Source organism: Scomber scombrus, chromosome 1, assembly GCF_963691925.1.
Source record: "Scomber scombrus chromosome 1, fScoSco1.1, whole genome shotgun sequence".
Classification (NCBI taxonomy): domain Eukaryota; kingdom Metazoa; phylum Chordata; class Actinopteri; order Scombriformes; family Scombridae; genus Scomber; species Scomber scombrus.
This window is the reverse complement of record NC_084970.1, coordinates 18,194,861-18,215,689: the sequence shown is the minus strand read 5'-3', so window position 1 is coordinate 18,215,689 and position 20,829 is coordinate 18,194,861. Positions and strand designations below refer to the sequence as shown.

The 20,829-nt window shown below is 39.2% G+C and overlaps 1 protein-coding gene across 2 annotated transcripts; it reads right to left on the bottom strand.

The window, feature by feature from the left end:
• Positions 1-175: 175 nt before the first annotated feature.
• Positions 176-17,686, bottom strand: dbndd1 (dysbindin domain containing 1). Of its 2 annotated transcripts, none has more exons than XM_062422023.1 (4): positions 17,380-17,686; positions 13,879-14,022; positions 7,918-8,060; positions 176-1,503 (listed from the first exon to the last, which is right to left on the bottom strand). In XM_062422023.1, exons 1-4 carry the CDS (start codon positions 17,408-17,410, stop codon positions 1,378-1,380), a joined length of 444 nt encoding a protein of 147 aa, XP_062278007.1. In that variant the 5' UTR covers positions 17,411-17,686; the 3' UTR covers positions 176-1,377. The 2 variants fall into 2 exon arrangements, with proteins under 2 accessions (XP_062278007.1, XP_062277997.1); XM_062422013.1 differs by having other exon boundaries at positions 7,923-8,060.
• Between the last annotated feature and the right edge of the window lie 3,143 nt (positions 17,687-20,829).

The following is a 20,829-nucleotide window of genomic DNA, read 5'->3' as shown; positions in this document are numbered from 1 at the left end:
AAAGTGAGGGCATCACCGAAGTCGAATGAAATTACCACTGAAAATTAACGTAGGCCTTTTTTTTTCAAACATAACACACCACACAATGAAGCAAATCTTTTCAAGACTTATTTATTCTCTTCCATCCCAGTGTCACTTTAGATCATCACAGCATTCAGAATTATTGGCTCTCCTGGTACAGACAGGCTAAATGTGAGATAAATACATCAAGTAATCAGCTATTACTTTTGCTGGAAAATCAGTAGTTAAATTAATCTTTTATAAGATGGTTACAAAATTGTTGGCACTTCACTGTATTGTTGGCATTCATGCAAACACCATACTATGGTGCAATTTTCTACTGTCATTCTTACAGAGTACCCATCTAGTTAATACATCTTTGTCAATGGAATTTGAATCAACTTTGGATAATCAAAATTAATTATCTTAGCAACAGAAATTTTGGCAGTCATTGTGGTCAAAGTGATAAAGAAAATAGAAAATAAAAATATCAAAACTAATTTCGATAAAGAAAAATATTTAGAATAGAGTAGAAAGTATTTAGACAAGAATAGAAAAGTGTGTTGTATCCAGATTGCTACTTGGTCTATTTATCTTTCATCTCACCAAATGCCAATAATTCTGGAGGGCACCTTAAATATTCAGTGAGAGAAGTGCAGTATTTTTTTTAGGCAATTGTCATTACACCACACATTCTTCATTTAGATGGAGGAGGCCTCACCAAAACCCACTTCCTCTGCTGAAGTTACCTTATTTTGCAAGCAGTGGAAAACCCTTTCACATTTTTAAGCAGTAGCCTCAGCGTGATATTTTGTTTTGAACAGCTCTATTGATTTATGTTTCACCTCATGTCCTGGCATTTCGATGTAAATCTCAGTGTCTGAACTTCACATGGAAGGTCTGGTCACGCACAGTGGACACCACTTTTAGTGCTTATCTCATTTTCCAGGCTATTTCCCACCCTGAGAGGCTTTATGGATGGAGGTGCTGCTATTCTGCTAACCTCCTACCCTGTATGTCATTTGAAAACAAAGCATAAAATCTTCTGGGAGCCCAGAGTGCATTAGGAACCCCTTGCTTGAAAAACACAATGGTTGTGTGTTTATGTGTGTGTGTGAGAGAGAGAAAGAGAGGAGAGGGAGAGAGAAGGAGGGTGTGTGTATTACACATCTTTAGTTAGAGCACAGTGTCCAGAGTTCAACCTGAACTCATCTATTCAGCACCATGAAACACTATGTGAGTGCAAGGTGGCAAATTTGGGCCTCTTGGTCCGCTTTGTGTTCTCACTCTGGCTGTGTCTGGCGGCTCTGGGTTTTCTCTCTGCTGTCTGGCTGTTTCACATCAGACATCACGGCTGCTTTGGCCTTTCCAGTTTCATTAAGGGCTCTGCAGTGTCGGAGTCGCTGTGGTGCTTTCTCTCTCGTGGGGGCTCAACCTTGCTGCAGCGTGTCCACGAGGGGGAGCGCATGTACCCGCCTCTGGGTAGCATAGGCTGGTGGGAACCTAGGAACCAGAAACACAATGATTTATGATCAGCAGGAGTATAATGTCTTGGCAAATATGAATACAGATGCAGTGTTTTTATGTACTAAGTAACCAGACCCAGAAGTATCACTGCACCCTGTTACACGCAGAACTAGGGCTTGAAAATACAAATGTCTTTTGTTTATTGGCTTCAGTATGCACAATTATAAACTTTCTAAAAGCATATTTTAATCTCCAGAGCTAAGCTGTTAAAATGAAACACTTTTCTTCTGCACTTTAAAACCAGTTACTCACACTTATAGGTTTTTTTTGTTGAACGGATGGAGAAAGTGATCCACTTAGTTGGGGTACAAAACTGTTTTTTATCTTCTTTGAGGCATCTGAAATGATCCACAGAAAGAAAAATATTCCTCACACAAACAGCTGCTTTCTCTTTGTACAAACCAGTAAAGATCTTGTCATAAATACTCTCACTGCTGCAGCTTTGCCATCATTAACTTTCTTCCGTTATATTTTAGTCATACAGAGAAATTGTTTTGTAGCCACTGCAGCTTCACACCACTTGGTGGTGATGTCCAGCCTATTAGGAAGGCAACAGAAGTTTGAACTGCTGTAGACTCTGCCCTTTCACTGTCCGTATCACTCTAATGTTCGGTCTTCTAAGTGAACGTCATACTCAGTACCTGGCTTATTTTTCTCCCTGAAGCTGCATCTATTTTCTCAGACATATTAGAGACAGAGAGAGGGAGGGGGAGGAAGAAAAGACATATTGATCTAGAAGATTGATGGCATCTCTGCTGGATTTTAATAAGTAGGACAGCATCCTGCTGTGAAGAGTCTGCTGCAGCGAGCACCACAAACACCTTACTGCTTGTTGTGTTCATGTAGCTATACAAATGTGTACCTGCATTGTAAACATACTGTATTTACTTAAATGTGTAAATATTATAATACACACACACACACACACATACATACATATGCATAATGCACATCTTTTTTTCCATTCCTTGTGTGCATTGGTTAGACGTCTGCTGATGTGTTTCTGCCCTGATATTTGATTAAAAGACTGATTAACATGATTAAAACACACAATCACATGAATGTCTGCACACCTGAGAGGTCGCATTAAGTAATTACACCCCTCCCCACAACATCAACAGATTTTCCTTCTTTCTTTCTCCTTCCCTTTGTCTCCCTCTCTCTTGCTGTCACATAGCACACCCTGAGCTATGGGGTACTGTGCAGTAGTCCTTCTGTGCTGCTGGCTAGCAGCCATTAGATTCTTCAGTCAGCGTGTTGCTGCATAACTTAGAGTTCCTGAAACACAAGACTCTCCTACAGAAACCTGCGAAGGCACAAGGAAAACTGTTGCAGAAGACAAAATGTGTGTTTATATGTTCACATCTACAGTGAAGGCAAACACATATAGTATGTGATGAAGGCCTTTTCTCTCATTCCCTGTAAGGGAAACAACACTGGTGTCATTTGTGCATGATAATCCTACAGCTCAACCAGTTGCTGTGAACTGGGGCAAGTGTGATGACATTTTTTTTTGGAGCAGCCCTGAAGGCATTGCGTTGAGCTTGAGTCTGACCTTTTGCATCCAAATGATCTTTTATAATCTATCTATGAATGTATTCTCCTGCTCCTAGGGGGTAAGTCATGAAGCTTCCACAGCACTGCTCTCTATGGGCTGAAATTGTACATAATTTTCCAAACAGTGATGTCACTGCAGGTGTTGTATCAATGACTGCAAACAGGAAGTTTTGTTATAGTAAGATGCACTCTCTGTGACATATTATATGGAAAATAAACTATGAACTGACATTTGAGCTTTATTTAAAATGTGATTGTTCTACCTATCCCCTTTTGCATTTTCTGCATCAATTCATCCCTTCACGTGTCTACTAACAAAATCCTTGGCTAAATAAACAATCTAACAAATATCTTCTCTAAAACACAACTCACACTGGACATGAAAAAATCCATAAAAAAACACTCCAATGGCAAAGAATAGGAGGTCAGAGCTATGTCTGTGGTAGTTTTTTGGGGATGTAGGTAAACTTTATGGTTCATCAAGCTCATTTAAGAGTAAAACAAAGAGAAAACCAATTCAACAAAGTCAGCCTTTTGTTCAGTACCTCTAGAGCTGCTCTGGAAAGAGGCGCTTGGCGAAACTCTAATTGCTGTATGTTCTCGGCTCTCTGGATTACAGCTATGAAGTACAATTGATCAACGTTCACTGAATTTGGTTGAACTATCCATGTAAACATGGCACCAAAAAGCAGGAAGTGAAACAGAGGAACATGAGAATGGAAGAAGAGAAATGGGAAAAGAAAGGCAGAAGAGTAAACAAAACAAACAAGACATAAGCATCTATAAATAATGAGTCAGTGTAGTTACTCAGATTATGATAACTGTTTAAATGGCTTTTGAAAGACCATGCCTTGTTTCCAGCAGGGAAAACTGAATTATTCAGAAACCTACATTTAGCATGAACTCGCTAACCCATCTACTCCCCCACCCCCCTTTCCTCTGCTCTATGCCTGCTTTAACCTCTCCCTCAACTCCTACAGTACATGCCCTCCACACACTGGCACACACTCAGCAGTTTCCCACTGAGTCCTATGCTCACACAGCTCAATACTACCTGACCCACATTTGCAACACTAACTCTGGCACAATTAATTGAATTTAAGTATTTCTCTTTCTCCCTCATAATGTCTTTATGAACACACCATACCCATCTCATCTTTGTGCTGTAACCACCTTACCGTCATTATATTGCCTTTGTCACAGTTTGCAGTATGTCATTATAATAGCTTAATCAAAACGTATCTTTAATCGCCCTGCATGAAATTAAATCTGAGGGTTGAATGATGAGGAAGGTGATATTTATCACTAAAACTCATGCATGCATTGTTTGCACATTCAGACCCAGTGGTATTCAAAGCACTGACTCTGGAAGTCCAATGTTACATTCACTAACATTTGGCATCTGTCAAGTTCACAGTATGTGTTGATGCCACCTAAGCTATTCTGTTTTTGGCGGGTCTCACAACAAAAGTCTATTTTCTGTAAAATCCTGCACAGCTAAACATTCAGCATGCTTCTACTTGAAAGCACCTTCAGCATCTATCTTGGATTGTTATCCTTTCTTTGACACAAGATATCGGAGGCAGATATTGACACTAAAGGATAATGGCAAGCTGAAAGACAAAAACAAAAGGAGCCCAATGGTTGTGTGTGGTAAAGTGAGAGGTATTTAGAGGCAAGATGAAGAAAGACACTATAAAATGATACATCTAATGTTAAAAGGTTAAGGACTTTCAATAATGAAAAAATGTTTGCCACATTTTTTAGATGGCTGATCTATTTTTAGTCATGATTACAGATAAGAATAGAAGAGTGAATACCAAACTGTTCTTGTAAGATTGCCAATTGCATTAATTAACAATAAAAACAGATCACTCATCTGAATATGTCATTCTGAGTAAACTAACAGTTAATCATTGTTTGTTTTATATTTTTCTCACATATCTATGGCTGTGTAAATTATATTACACAGCTGTTCATCTGTTCATCTCTGAACAGCAGAATTTAATCTTGATTGGCTGAGAACAGAGCAGCGGATATGAGATGTTGGACTAGAAGCCTCTTGGCTGTTGCATCTTCTGCACCTGTACTTTCTGGCTACTGAAACGCAGCTGTGGCCTGTGACTAATAAAACCTGGAGAAACTTGGTCTGGTGGTGTTTGAGAGGAGAGCTGAAGGGGGGGCAAGTTAAAACTCAGTATTCTGCACAGCTGTGGGAAGATGGGTTTATATTGTGGGGTTAAAGTGAGACATAAGAGGGAGTGAACAGAAACAGACAGAAAAGAGACAGACTAAGGTTGTCTCATACAGTAGACGTATTGAAGACTTAAGTCTGACCTTGAAATAAGTCTAATTCTTTATGCTAGTGCATTGGTGTAACTCAGTTGGTGCTCCAGACAATGCACATGGTTTTCATTAAGAAACAAAGAAAAGGAGCACCCTTGTGGTCGAGTGGTTAAAGCGCATACGTCCCTGGTTCGAATCCGGCCAGGGACCTATGCTGCAGGTCATTCCCCTCTCTCTCTCTCTCCCTGTTTCCTGCCGGCATCTCTGCCAGTTACTATCTGAATAAAGGCAATAAAGCCCAAAATAAATATTTACAAACAAATAAATGGGAAATTTTTGCACACATGATGTTCATCTGCTGTAAATGTTGCACACCATCATTAATTTAAAGAATCGTCTGTAGGGCTGCAGACAGCAACATATAGCACAGATGGCCCACTGGGAAGATAACTCACACTTAACAGGCTGTACCATGATATGAAACATGAAGGAAAGGAGGGGAAAGATGTTGAAGAACAGGGTGATGCTATAATAGGAAAGCTGTGAGAAAAACAGTGAAAGCAACATTTAGAAAGAAAGAGGGAAAGCCCTGTTTTACAATGTTTTAAACTGAGGTCCTGACTGTTTCTTATTGAAGATGTAAGTATGTTTGACCATACAAAATCTGCTTTATCCAGCCTGGTCTGTTTCAAAGCAATTAAAACAGCAGAGTCTGTTTTTCATGCCTTTTTACGCCCACCAACATTTACCATTTGTATTCTCTGTGAGGTCACCATGTGACCACCATATTTGTTTTTATTATGCATTATCAGCTAAACAATTATGTGAATTGGTTAAAGTCCCAGTTAATGAGAGTGAAAGTGAAAGTCTGATATTTTTATCAAGAAAAAAATATTTGAAGTATTCTGACCAGCACTACTCATGCACAGAATTTACTATTACTTGTAAGACACTGTCTAAACTGAGCCGGCATGAAACCCTGTGGGCCTGCTGAGAGGCAGGGTTGTTGCAGGAGAGAGTTCACTGTCCGCATGCAGGATGAGGCACCCAGGTCATAAATAAAACATTGGAAATATGTTTTGCTTCCTTTAGCAAACAGGGAGAAAGATGGACTGGCCTTTATCCTGTACCTCTGCTGTGACACACATGTACATACACAACTGTCTCATCTTTTAATATGCATAGGTGCAACTGCATTTGATTAATTTGGATTGTATGTGATTAGTCCAGTGCAGTCAGATAAACATGACATTATTTCCTTCCATTTCTCCTTTTCAGATTGAAATAATTCCCAGTTGTGATTCTCTTCTCAGACTTCTTACTTATTACTTATATAATGTATATAACAAAGTTTCTTATGAGAATCATAGCAGTATAAACTTTAAGCAGTACTGAAATAAAAAGGGCAGTTTAACACTGACACTGAAATATGTCTTTGATGAGTCCCTAAAGGAGTCACATGATGTATCATATCATTATGGCTCAGCAGGCCTTTTAAGAGCCCTGCTGGGCTCGACTGACCAGAAATGACTAGAAACTCTCTCTTAAATGCACACATACACAAAAAAAACATCATGTGAACCTTGAGTTCATGCAGTGTGCTGTATAGATACAGCCCCCCCAACCCCCCCCATTGAATGTTAGCATTTTCAGAATTATTGTTCCTTGTTTTCATTCGCAGACAACAGATTTTAATTTGCATCCCTCAACAACCAAATAGTTTGTATAACACATTTACTCTGCCAAATGAAGCTGAAGGTCAGAGAATTGCTAAGAAAAATCATGCAAGAAAAGGAAGCTGTTTCTTATTATTCCTGTTTGCAGTCAGATAAATCAACAGCACATCTGTCTGCACAGCTTAAAGGGGAACTCCACTGATTTTACACATCATACTGCACATCTGAGAGAAGCTGTATATGTTTTGTCGCTCCAGAGCAAGCTGTCTGAAGTCCGATAAATGGCCTCAATTGAAATTACTTGAGGCAACATCAGTTGAGGCTTAAGACTACAAGTTTGAAAATGAAAAAAAAAACTAGGAAATTATGTAGCCCACTCCTCATTTATGCTTGAGGATAGTGGTTCTAAGTTGCATTGACTGTTACTAGCATAACACATCCAAGTCTTCAAAACAGATTAGTAAATCAGGTAAAATTGAATAATGGATAATGTAGAAACCAGATTTCGCCAAGGAATAAGGCTGCATGGAATAAAAAAAATGATATTTCTGCTTCTGCTGCATCAACTTTAATCTTCTTTTTTTAACTGACCATTGACAGTCTGACAATGTTACGTGCCATGCTAAATCAGTGGTGTACTCTTTTCACAACACACTTTAAATGTTTACTGTTTTATGCATACACATTGTTTACATCTTTGTAACTGATGGGTTTCTGTATAAGTCAACAGTCACTAAGAATGTAATGACTATTTTAAAATTTCAATTTTATATTTTTTGCACAAACCTTGAGTGCATCTAGATATTGTTTTTCCTTTATTTTCCAGTTATTCTTGCTTATCGTAAACATATGCATTTCATTCTTAGCAGACCTTACCTGCTGGGGAGTCGTTGTGGTTCTCCTCATCAGAGTCAGCAAAAACCTCAGCCAGCTCCTGGTCAGACATGTCAGTCAGTTCGGTCAGATCCAGGAGGTCAAAGTGCACTTCCAAAGAAGACACACTGCTCAGGGGTTCTAGTTGGCAGAGAGAGGGGGAGAGAAAAGCATGCTTTTCAGTCTGGTGGTGAAGTTAAGAGATTCAAATGATCCACTCATATTTGCGGACATCACAGAAGAAAAGCTGCTCTTTTAAAAGAAGTGGAGGATAAACTGCATACATGATGAACACAGAGTTCCTCAGCTCATCGTGTAATGCTGCTCTTGAATCTCCATTGGACTCATAAGCAGATCAATAGTTGGCTCTTGCAGTGCTATTGTAAAATCGATTTCAACAAAGATCCAATTTACTTTTTTATCCAGTACTTTATCTGTACACCTCTTGTAAAGCCAAATTCTGTCTACTTCAGAAATATTTCAGACACAGTGGGCTTCTTTAATCTTCATCTAAGCTTGCCTCTCTAGTTATTGAGTGTCTCTCTTTCAGCTTGACACATAGGCAGAGACTGAAAAAATGAAATGAAGTGTAGGGATAGAAGAGGAATTTTCTCCTGAGAGTGTAGCACCTGTTCATTTCTGCACAAGTCTCTGATTTCCTCAGCAGGAGTCACTACTGCTGCACAAGGTCACGTTCGCCTGTGCTTTGTGTCAACGTGCCAGGCTCAGCATTCTAGTCAGGTTTCCTCCAAAGCTTGTTTATGTAATGTATGTGAAATGTGAAAATTATTCAAACATACATGTAGAATCCAAGTATATGTGCTTGACTCAGCATCATCCAAGTTGGGCACCAATTCTGTGTAACAGAGCTAAACAAATCTACCATTACAGTGAGAAAGATGTTTGGACACAACACTGAGGCAGACATAAGTGTGTTTTTATGTCGTTATGAATCAGTGGATGCCTTCCTTCCATGCAACGTCAAGTCTGAATGAAACTCTTCACTCGCTGTATGTGGGCGTGACCTTGTAGAGAAAACAGTGGTCGCACAACAGGGTTGAAGGCTGTCATTACCCCATTCGCCTGCCTTTTTCCAGGCACCTTAAGAAAAAGTTTCATGCTGAAGTAGAGCCCAGTTCTCCTGCTGCTCTTTGTCTGCTGTTGCTTTTAATTTTCCTGCATTACTAATCTATAGAAGAGTGATATTCATGTTAAAGCAGTGGCTGGTAATGGTGCTATGTTTCAGCTTTAGTCAATACCAGGAATGCCGAGACATGAGGAATGACAAATAAGGAAGCAATGAGAACTATGTGGAAAAACAGAGTAGAGCAATTAAAACTCACTGGACCAAGTGTTTCTGTAGTTTGATGTCCTGATGAATGTAATAAGGAAACACAAAAATCTCTCCTCTATTTCCCAAAACCATCTACTCCGCTCCAAACCTTCTGACCTGTTTATATTTACTGTCATGTTCAAAACCAGGACTGGGTCACATACCTGCACTGACCATGAAAAGCAAAACAGAGACCCAGCATAAATGTCACAAAATATAATTGAGAGGCTATTTAATGTACATTAGGTATATTGTAATGCCTACAAAAAAAGAGAAGCATGCAAACAGAGAATTACAACAAAGATGAAATTAAAAAACTAGGGGCGTACTCACACTAGGCCCATGACATGTGATGATGCCTATGTCATCACAGTCAATTTTAAAGAAAATTGTAAAGTTATGAGCAGGAAGGGACACCAGCGTTTGTTTTGTTTGAGGAAGCTGTCTCGTTTCCACATTGATAAAACCATGATGACACTTTTTTATCATGCCTTTATTGAGTCGGTTTTATCTTTTTGTCTTGTGTCATGGTTTGGAAACCTGCCCCTGAAAGAAAGGAACTCACTGAATCACATTATTAAATGGTCAGGTCAGTTGATCGGGGAGCCACAGCTGGGCCTAGAATCACTGTACACCAGACAGTTACAGCGGATAGCCAGCTCCATTTCAAGTGATGACTCCCATCCCCTATCATATGTGTTCCAGCCTTTGCCGTCTGGACGGAGACTCAAAGTCCCAAGGTCTAAGACCACACGTCATAAGAAACAGCTTTGTTCCTGCTGCTGTCTCCATCTTAAACATGTCTTAGTGCACTTTTGTACTTTTAAGGTCTACCTTATTTATTTATATTTATTGGAAATTGGACCTGACTTTAATTGTATTTATGTATTTATTTATTTATCATCCATGTCCTTTGAATCATCATGCTCTTAACAGGTTTTTTATATTGGCATTTTAGTGGTCCATTTAGTGGTCTTTTTTATCTTGTTTTACTTTTCAAATCCTGATCAGTTAGCCTTGCGAGCACCTGCCCATGTCTGTTTTCGTGGTGTTTTAACTGTTTGCTGTCACTGAAGTTTGTATGTATGTATCTGTTTGAATGTTGAGATGCCCTCTCCTGAAACTGTAACCAAATCTACCTTCGGGTATTAATAAAGTTTCCTTGACCTTCAGGCCCTTGAATCTTGATTGTCTGTACTTCAACATTAAGCTATTGGATGATGATGATGATGATGATGAAACCTTGTCATCATACATGCCATTACATGTTCTTGTTTAAATAACAGGGGATTTGGACTCTTAATGTATCTACACATCTCTATCAATTTATCTTGGTCTCAGTCACACACGATTTAGAGTCTAGTAGTTAAACAAGAATTGAACCATTTGCAAACAAAGAAACCACATCTTCCAGTTTCACCTCAAGCCACCAGTCTGATATAGAATGATTTTGAGTCACAGTTAATTTTGCCATCCTGATACATTACAGATATCTAAGTTCTGCATATGTAAAGATCCACCTTAGAAAATGACATCACTGCCTAAATCACAAAGGATAAATAGTATTATCTCATTGGAGACTCTAGAGCTACACATAGCATCAGTAAAGGGTTAAGATAGCCAACCATTTTCCTTGTATCCTGTATCATTGAACACTTCACCCCATGTAATTAAACAGCAGCACCGGAAATGGGCAGGATCAGCAGTAAGCAGTGACAGCTATTTCACACCCAAAGCTCGGGCCAATGTCTGCTGTCTGATAGTGATGGTGACTATTTATGTTTGTTGGACAAATACTGCAATATGCAAGCATTTGTTGACAAGAGCCATATAGAAATGTTTTTTATGTATTTCGTATTTTTCATCACTTCAGATTATTTCTTTGCTTGTAAATACAGTTAACATTTCCCAGAGGCTGTGAAGTGTTTGTCTACAGCCTTTCTGTATGTTTAAAATCCCTTTTCAGGAGGAGTGGGAAAAAAACTGAAGGAAGGGAAAAAGCCAGGATGGATATTATGGAGAAGGAGATGGAGATGAAAGAAAAGAAAACAGGGAATGATGAAATGAGCTAAGATTGAGGAATGGCATAAGCACATTATGTAAAATGAAACATTGTCTGCATTATGTTCTCCCATTATTTCCAACTGGTTCCCATTCCTCTGTGCTTGTTTTTTAATCCCCCCCCCCCCCCCCAAAATCTCTTTTTTTTCTCTCCCACACCCTTACTCCTTGAATAATTGATCAGTACGTTTTCTCTCCCAGGCAGACAGACTGAAACAACTGCCTCCATCTCAAAGGCCAATCAGGGGAGCTGTGAGACACTAGTAGGGAGGGCTGGCAATAGGGAATTCACACTGAGACACCCTAAAAGAAAAGATAAAAGAAAAACTGGAGGATTTTGTGCCTGAAGCAGAAGGATGATGTAAAAAACGACAAAAAAAACCACACACACTACCCTTTCTTACAGCAAGCATACAGCTTGACAGCCTGTAAAATCTAATAAGTGTGTGCTGATCCATTTGACTCCTTCTTGACATATTTTCATTTTTGGCAACAAGCCCTTAATCTCACACTTAATATTCACGCCTTTGTAGTTAATGTGTATGAAATAAAGCTCCCTTTAATTCACTGAATTGAATGTGACGCTTCCTTTAATTCAGAAAATAGCAGTAAGAAAAATAATTGTTTGCATATCGTAATTGTTGTATTGATGTTCTATTAAAGAAAATCCTTTTATTCTTTTATTTCCTTTCTTCTCTCAGCATGTGAGAAGGTACAGACGGATTCAACTGAAGGAATGAAAAGAGAAGAACAGGGAGGATGGTGTAAGGGAGGGGTTCACATTTGGGAGAAGGGATAAGAGAGGAGAGGGGATGTGCCTTGCATGCTGGATCTGGGTAATCCCTTTCCTTCACTACCCTGAGGTCATCAGTCCAGCCTGAACAGCTGGTAATGATGAGTGGACTCTGGTTGAATGAAGATGGATGAGACAATGCTAAGCCACGGAGGTAGTATGTTAAACACATAATGCCAAATATTTTTTTTAACTCGACTATAAAATTAAGTATTTTTTCCCCACATTAATGAAGCACACAAGCCGTCATCCACACACCATTTCACAGTTTCAATCATAAACCTTCTAATTGGGTGCAATTATTTCCAGTTGCATTCTTTACTAATCACTAAACAGCTGACAGGAAATGAGTCATGCCCAAGTTTTTGTCCCCCTAATTTGTCTTTTCTTCCCAGCTTCTATTCAAGATCAATAAAAAATAAATTAGCACTTTTTCACTCTATGCTACATTTGACCCCACAGCAGTCACTACACATTTTTTGATCTTAAATTCCTGTCACAATAACAAAATGCATTTCTCTACACTGCAGAAGATATGAGTTTGTCTACTCTATAGGTGCATGTATCTGTACTAAATGTTTTCTTAAGTGATTCACTTTTCATGACAAAAACTGACAACCTGCTATTTTCTGGGACATGTTTTTTTTTTTTTTTTTAGGGTAAATGTAGACTGTGGGCTCCAGGCTCCTAAAAATAAATGTTGCAGATGACTCAGGAGCCATTATGGTCTCACTTTTGGAGATACAACTGCAGCACTAGGAAGTAGTTTGCTGCTGTGCCATTAAGGATAAAGCTGCAGTGTGGCACTGAGACAAAACCTTAAATAAACAGTCTCCATAGAATGCAAAAATCAGGTAGAATATTAAATATGGTATCTGATGCCCTGAGGTCTTGATGATATGGCTGACAATAACTGTAAAAAACTGATCTTTATGTTGAAAATGTTGTTGTAAATATTTAAAACTTTAATTCTCTTTCTGTGTGTTTGTCCTGCTCTATATACGTCTTCCTTTCTAGCTCTAGGCAGGTGGCATGACTAGTTAGTGGTTCACAAGCACAGAAACACAGACATTAGCCTCTGGATGAGCTGTCTCTTTGAAAAAGTGTTTAGTTAGTGAAGCAGATAAAGGCGGCCTTGTCACTCATGTAGCCCCAGTATCCGCCTCTGTGTGTTTATGTGCCCTGGGCTCTGAGTCTGGCACGTACAGGGTAGCCTCTGTATGGGACTGATGCACAAAGAGTGCTTTCAGTCCAGCCTGTGGTGCAGCAATCTTTGAGAATGTGGGACCAGAATACCTAAAATAGGCAATGATCATTCAGTGCATAATCTTCAGATAAACCTGAACTGTACTGGATGAGGGTCTGGTCTAGGATCATATGTGTGTAATGTGTGTGTGTATGTATGTATGTATGTATGTATGTATGTATGTATGTATGTATGTATGTATGTATGTATGTATGTATGTGTGTGTGTGTGTGTGTGTGTGTGTGTGTGTGTGTGTGTGTGTGTGTGTGTGTGTGTGTGTGTGTGTGTGTGTGTGTGTGTGTGTGTGTGTGTGTGTGTGTGTGTGTGTGTGTGCGCGCGCGTGTGTGTGTGTGTAAGTAAAACATTAATGGTCTTTTAGAGGCACTTGTTATTGATCAGGCATCCTGCTCAAGGACTTTTCCACCCATTATTAACCTGTATCGCCTTTTCGCCGCCAATGAATATTCATCAACTTCACATTCTTAATAGCTTTCTTTCTTTACTTCCTCCACCGCCCGCTACTTACGTCTCTTCTCAGTGATGTGCAGCAGACTAGCAGTGCGCCCTGACAGGCCGCCCTCCTCCTCCCCTGCTGTGTGCTGGAACAACTCCTTGGATAGGTCGCCTGAGCTGGAGGGCTTCAGCAGCTTCTGGATATCTTTATTGGGCTCTGTTGTTTTAAATGGAGGAGAAAGGATAAAAAAGGCTGATTTATTTATAATAGGTCTTTACATTTTTAATGACATATTACCACAGTACAGTTTAAGGCATCAAAACAGTGCAAAATAACCAGTCTACACAGACACATCTTGGTTAATGAAGGGAAACAAAGCATTTAATGGTTGCGTGTACTGAAAGAAGTCAATGTTCACTCCATTGTTAATCAGTTGGGCACAGTGATTATACTCCTTGTATAACCACAATTATGTCTCCCTAAGTAACTGCATCACCAGTCCACTGTCAGGTTTTATAAAATAAAGGCTATACATGTCTTCACACTCACAGCCCCCACTTTCTGTCTGTAGAGAATAGGACCGAAAAGTATTACAGCTATGTGATTCCTTGAAATTGGTGTACTTGGCCGAGGGCAAACATCTAATTCAATGTGTTACAGACTGGTCATGCTCCTTAGTCAATCCAGCTGAAACACATTGCAAACATCCATTCAAAACAGAAAACAAGTTAGCAACTCTGAAAATAGAAGTTACTTAAAATAGCAGCCCCTAAATACAGGAGTGTGCACAAGCTCTAATTTGGTTCAATCTGATCAAGGTTAAATGCCTGCTTTTCTTTGACACAGTGGAGAACATATGATGAGGCTGAGCGAAAAGGACAAGAGTACAGGAGTGATGCAAATTTAGTTGAAATTTATAAAAATATAAATTGCAATATAAACTACTTTCCAAACAGTAATTTCAAAATTGCATGAGGCTGAAGTGATATGCTGATAAACTATTCTGTTGCTATAAATCAGCTGTGATGTTGTGGACTCCTATAAACTCACCCCTAAAACCTTATCTTTGTTTACTGAGCAACCTTTAACAAAAATTACAGCAGTATGGCTTTTTAATGATAACATGCAGAGTTGATGGAAAGGAGTGTGGGTGTTGTGGCTTTCTGATGGGCCTCACCAGATGGCCGGTACCATTTCTTCTCACAGTATGCTCCTAGATGTTTGAATTTCCCCTATCAGATGAAACATGTTACAGCGAAGGCCAGGCCAGAACATGATGGATTCTGATTTCACCACCAGAAGCAAAGTGTTCATTACTGACTATTGACTGATTACCCCAGAGAGAAGCTGCAAAAACAAAAAGACTATAGCGTTACCTCTGCTATTACAATGAAATGTTTGTTCAATATTTAGACTCTCTGCCAGCTTTGGTTTCTATTTCCATCACCTTCTTCGGCAAACACTCTGAATTACTGTTCCTAATCTTTCCACCATTGCTATGGGGCATTTTAACATGACAGTGCATGCATCCATCCATCTAAGCTCTAATCTTATCCCAGTTAGTTTTTTTTTCAGCCTCATGTCTACACAAGAATGGGCTGCTGGAGTTGCGCTAAATTCAGATATTGTACTGTATTTAATAAGCTATTTTTGTTCTGTAACTAAATGTATAATAAGCAGCACTTCATTTTATGTTATGTAAAAAAACGACTATTGTTTCATTGATGTGACTGGTAAACATATACTGTATGTATCAGTTAAGATGTGCTCATGATATTAGAGGGCCAAACATAAATCTAAAATGAGTCTCTCAGGATCATCTGCTATACTGTATTGGTTTTTGCTGTTCTGACTATTATTCTCATATCTGTGTACTCATGCTCATATGTTTAGCATTTTGGTGGACGATGAGTCTGGCTTTCAGTCAGGATGTTAGTCAGTGACAGAAGAGAAGAGCTTTCCAGAAAGTCACAGTATTATCTGCATGTGAAGGGAGATACGTTTACACAGATGGGATGATGTAGCCACCGCCTGCTGAATCAGCTGTGAAAAAGCCTGAGTCAATAACTAGAATCTAAGTCAGTGCTGGTAAAAGACAGTCAGGTATCACAAATATGTCAGTTTCAGGAAATGGCTGACCCTGTCTAGAGCTGTTAGCCATAACTGTCTGTGAATCAACTAGCAGAAAGATGGAGAGAGATAAGCGAGAGAGAGAGAGGGGGTGTCTGAAATTTAAGTTCTATACGTTTAGCAAAGATGGACTCAAACTCAGTGTCTCAGTTCAATAAATCAATCATCATTTGGCTATGTAGCGCAGGCAGGATAATTGATATGCTCTCTCATCACCCTTTTCACCAGGTCATTGTGCGAGCTGATTTCTCTAAGTCTCATGTCCTTGTCCATGTTTCAGTTAGTTAAGACCATGTTGAACCTCGAATAAACTTTCTCATATGTTTACAATGTTTTTGCTGCATTCTCTATCAGCATTAATTACAATAGTCACAGGTAGGGCTGGAAACGATCAGGAATGATGTTGATTAAGACTGGTTGCTGTGTTGCCACAGTGCCAACACTGCTATACCGAAGTTAGACTTTGTGATCCAGTCCTGTGATAGATCAAAATAATGATGGGCAATATAATTTAGTTTTATCTTGAGAAACAAATAATATATCAATTTGTCATGAGCAGGATAAAAGTCATTTCCTCATTAAAAAAGACTATTAGTCTAAGTATCTGCTGAGAACGCAGCCTGCAGAGGTTGCAGAGACATTGTTTTACCCTAGCATGCTATGCAGTAAAAAAAAAGCTACGTTTTAATAGTGGTTGAAAAAACACTGCAGCTGTAGAGGTAACTGTTAACATACTAAACTAAACTTACACTTTACTACTTTGTTTCACTTTATGCAATAGATATACTTTTTAAAAAATTAATCACAGATACCTATATAATCTGTCCTACATCAACATGAAACCTTGAAATACTTGTATTACCCTTGTGATCTCAATAATGTTTAGATGTTGCGGTGCAATGGTGGCATTGAGGCATTGTGCGATGCTACCATACAGCAGGCTTCTCTGGATGGCCTTTACACAAAGGCCATGCATTCACTATTGTACTGCAATTTGTATTTCATCAATTCAGCTTTTACATGGCTGACCTATGGTGTGTGGATATAAAAAAGACCTGTGCTGCTAAGCAATAGATTAAGCATGAAACTTCTATCTTTGGGAATGAAACCTCAACAACTGGTTCCTGGTTAAGGACAATAAGCACAGATAGTGTGCCAGTGCACTGCTATATATATAATTCTAACATATATCAGTGATTAACTCTAGACAAGACCAATATAGAAAAAGGTGGTGACATGAATCAAAAGCTTCTCTGGTAAACAGTATTCAGGGAGACTCTAGTCCAGCTGTACAGAAAGTGTCTGTCCAGTTATTCACATCATGAACATAAGAGGACATTCCAAGCACATGTATTCAAAAGACAAAGGCACTTTACAACAACCATGCCCACCTAAGTTAACATACACCATGACAAAGAGAAGAGAACAGAAAATGGTTCTTACCTGGGCTCCCTGCCCCTCCCTGTGCCTCCATGCAGCTCAGCCTGGAGTGTCCTGCTGTTCACCACAACAGCATCGGAGAGTGGAGGAGACAAACAGGGAGCGAAGAAAGGAGAGGCAAGCGGAGAGTGTGTCTGTGTGTGAGACTCTGTGTGTGGGGTGTGTGCAGAGAGAGAGAGAGGAAGAGAAAAAGGGAGGGGGAGAGGATAGGCAGTGCGAGACCTAGGCTCTCCAAAGACACTGCTTCTCCTTCTTGTTTTGTCCTTCGTTGGTCTATATTTCCAAAACAGGTGATGTTGGTTTCTCAGCTTGCACAGCCCACCTGCCCTGCTCTGCCATCAGAGCTGTCTGGGATCTGCACTGCCTCACAAAGCGGGTCCACCACAGACAGGGAGGTCTGGGAACAGCGGCATCACACTGCAAATGCCTAAGCCACTTGGTTTAGTAAGCGCAGCATTGTGACTTGGCTTGGTATGTACAAAATACACACAGAGGGATCCACAGCAAAAGAGGGAGAGAGAGAGCGAAAGGGAGGGAGGCAGCTGGCACTTTGCCCAGATTGAGAGAGAGAATGGGGTATCAGGGAGGGTTATGGATCACTGCAGGGGGGAAATTGTGTGTTTGTGTGTGTGTGTATGTGCATGCATGTAGCGTAACCATTTGTGGATAAACTTACAAGCACGTTATTGAACTTAATGATGGGTCAGTTCATGTCAAATATACACAGCTCATGTCTAGGCTTGGGATGAAGGGATTTTTGGCAGTTAACACAGTTTTGCTCCTCGGAGACTTGCATTTGAGTGTGCAATTTTGAAAAGTCATGACAAATCATTCAGACATGCATGAACGACTTAGTTGCTGGTGATATATGCTGTAAATCTGAATCTCATCCGTTCAGAAAAGCAGGAAATGGTGCCTCTTTCTTCTGAGGGGAATCTGCTAGTAGAGCTCGCCCTCTAGTGGCAGGATGTGACTTTTCAGGTACTCACGTAAAACACAAAATGCAACACCATCAGCTGACTAGACTCATAGTACACTGTCCACTTTCTTGAGAGTCCAGTACTAATCTGTAAAACAAAACAGAAATATTGAAAAAAAAGTTATTTTCTAGTGTGTGTTATCAATTACCCCTGAAATAAATACTTTAGTGAGTAATTAGATAACTTTATTAATCTCCACAGGGAAAACTAGTTTGGTCAGACAGGTCACAGCAGACGACATACAAACATGAGCCAGTGGTAGTAAGTTGTAGCTTTGTAACACTAACACAAATCAACACATATTCAAAGAGGACAGCTCAGGAGCTGGCCCGGCAACTAAACTAAAAAACAAAATACAATCAGTGAATTAATAAATAGGCGGGGAACCTACAAAAGTAGGCTATGCAAAGGAACATTTAAAAATTAATAGTAAATGAAATAATTAAAACAAACAGTTATAGCTGTGGTAACAAAAAATTATTGTACTATGGAGCACCTCGCCATCTGTGAGACTTAACTCAACACAATTTTTTAGACAATTAAAAACACTAAACAGGGGATGACATTCATACTTAATCATGGTGTGGACTCTGTCCTCCAATATTTCCCATTAATTTACAGTATAAATTTCAAACTAGTTTTGAGAGGTTGATCGAAGGTTTATGGTTTTCTTTTTAAATTGAAAAGATCCCAGAACCCTGAGTCAAGTTCCTGTTTGGTGCTTATCCCACTTACTCATCACAGTTAGGACTGAAAGATGGAATAGACAGAAGGGTATTGTCATATTAGTAGACCACCAGGTTATGGTAGGTTAATGCTGTAAACTGCCATCAGTAATAATAATGAAGCTTTATTGAACATGTGGAAAATATACAAGCCTTGGTATTGTTTTTGCTAACTTACAAACAAAGTACTACAGTACTATTCAAAACAAATTATCCTCTCCCATGGCCCAAACAGTAGAGGAGTTTCTAATGAAATAAGACAATGTAGATAAATATAACACATAGAGAAAAACATTTCTTCAGGCACTTTCAGGCAGAGCAATGAAGCAAGTCAAGTTATAATAAAAACCTTTATTTAGTTGGACAGAAGGGTTTAAAATGCAGGAATAGCTACTGCATGAGCTCCAAATTGGTTCCATTTACTTGAATTTTACTTCGGAAAAAGCAACAAATAATGTCAGTAGAATCAAAACATATCTTTCATTGTGTAATTTTTCCTGAAAGCTAAAAGCTTCCTGCAATGAAATAAACTAAGATTGGATAACAACCACACATACATTATACATATCATCAAATCACTTACTCACAATCAATGTTGATTAGATTTGTTGGCCAGAAAGATACATAGAATATAAACTAGTTTTTGACACTGATTAACAGAAACCTAAATGAAATTAGATCTTTACAAAATGATCTTCAATTATATTGAATTATAAGTATGATAGACAATATACTTTTTTTTAAACATATGCACCCCCTTTAATAGGACACACCTGAGCCAAAACTGATGCTGCCAGTTGGTTTTAGAAGTCACATAATTAGGAAAAGACTGTTACTAGGTCAGATAAAGAGCTCATTGCTGCTAATATGTTGTACTGTTGGTCAGGTCCACAGAAAAAAACGTGCTTATGAAGTGTGTTATGATATATATATATAAATGATATATATATCAATCAATCAATCAATCAATCAATCAATCGATCAATTAAACTTTATTTGTATAGCACTTTTCCTTTTCAACAAACAAACAAAAAACAAATAGAGAATAAATACACACACACACACACACACACACACACACACACACACACACACACACACACACACACACACACACACACACACACACACACACACACACACACACACACACACACACACACACATAATTAGTAAGAGACCATTAAGATAAATGTACACTCCTTGCAACTCAGCAAAAAGATGGCGGTCAGAAAAAGTCAGTGGATGGATACATAGATGGATAGAGTGAAATAAATCATTAAGTAATAGAAAGAGTATGGCACAGCTGTAAATCTGCCAAGAGTAGGTTGGTCTCAAAAACTGAGTGAGTGTGCAAAACTAGTGAAGTTTGCAAGAAGGCACGTGGGAGACTCTGCTGGAAAGGGTTTTTATGGCCTCATGAGACCAGAATTGAGCTTATTGGTCATCACCTGAACATAACATTTGGTGGAAGCCAAACACTGCACATCATCATAAATATAGCATCCCCAGTGTGATGCATAGTGGCAGCATCATGCCGTAGGGATGCTTCTCTGCAGCAGGCCTTGAAAGGCTTATGTATTCAAGTGTTAGTGTTACAAAGATCCTTATAAGTTAACAAGTATATTTTCCCCTCATGTCTTCCCTTCTGATAGCTCCTTGTATAGAAGCAGAGGAAGACTCCTTTTCTCATCACAAGAGGAAGAATGTCAAACAGTTCTTGTTCTCCGAGCCTTCTGTGTTCACTG

Coding starts and splice junctions, on each gene's coding strand:
- dbndd1 (XM_062422013.1), bottom strand. CDS start 17,410: ATGGAGGCACAGGGAGGGGCAGGGAGCCCAG. Junction 14,023..17,379: donor GGGAGGGGCAGGGAGCCCAG/GTAAGAACCATT, acceptor TTAAAACAACAG/AGCCCAATAAAGATATCCAG. Junction 1,504..7,922: donor CCACAACGACTCCCCAGCAG/GTAAGGTCTGCT, acceptor TCTGGTTCCTAG/GTTCCCACCAGCCTATGCTA.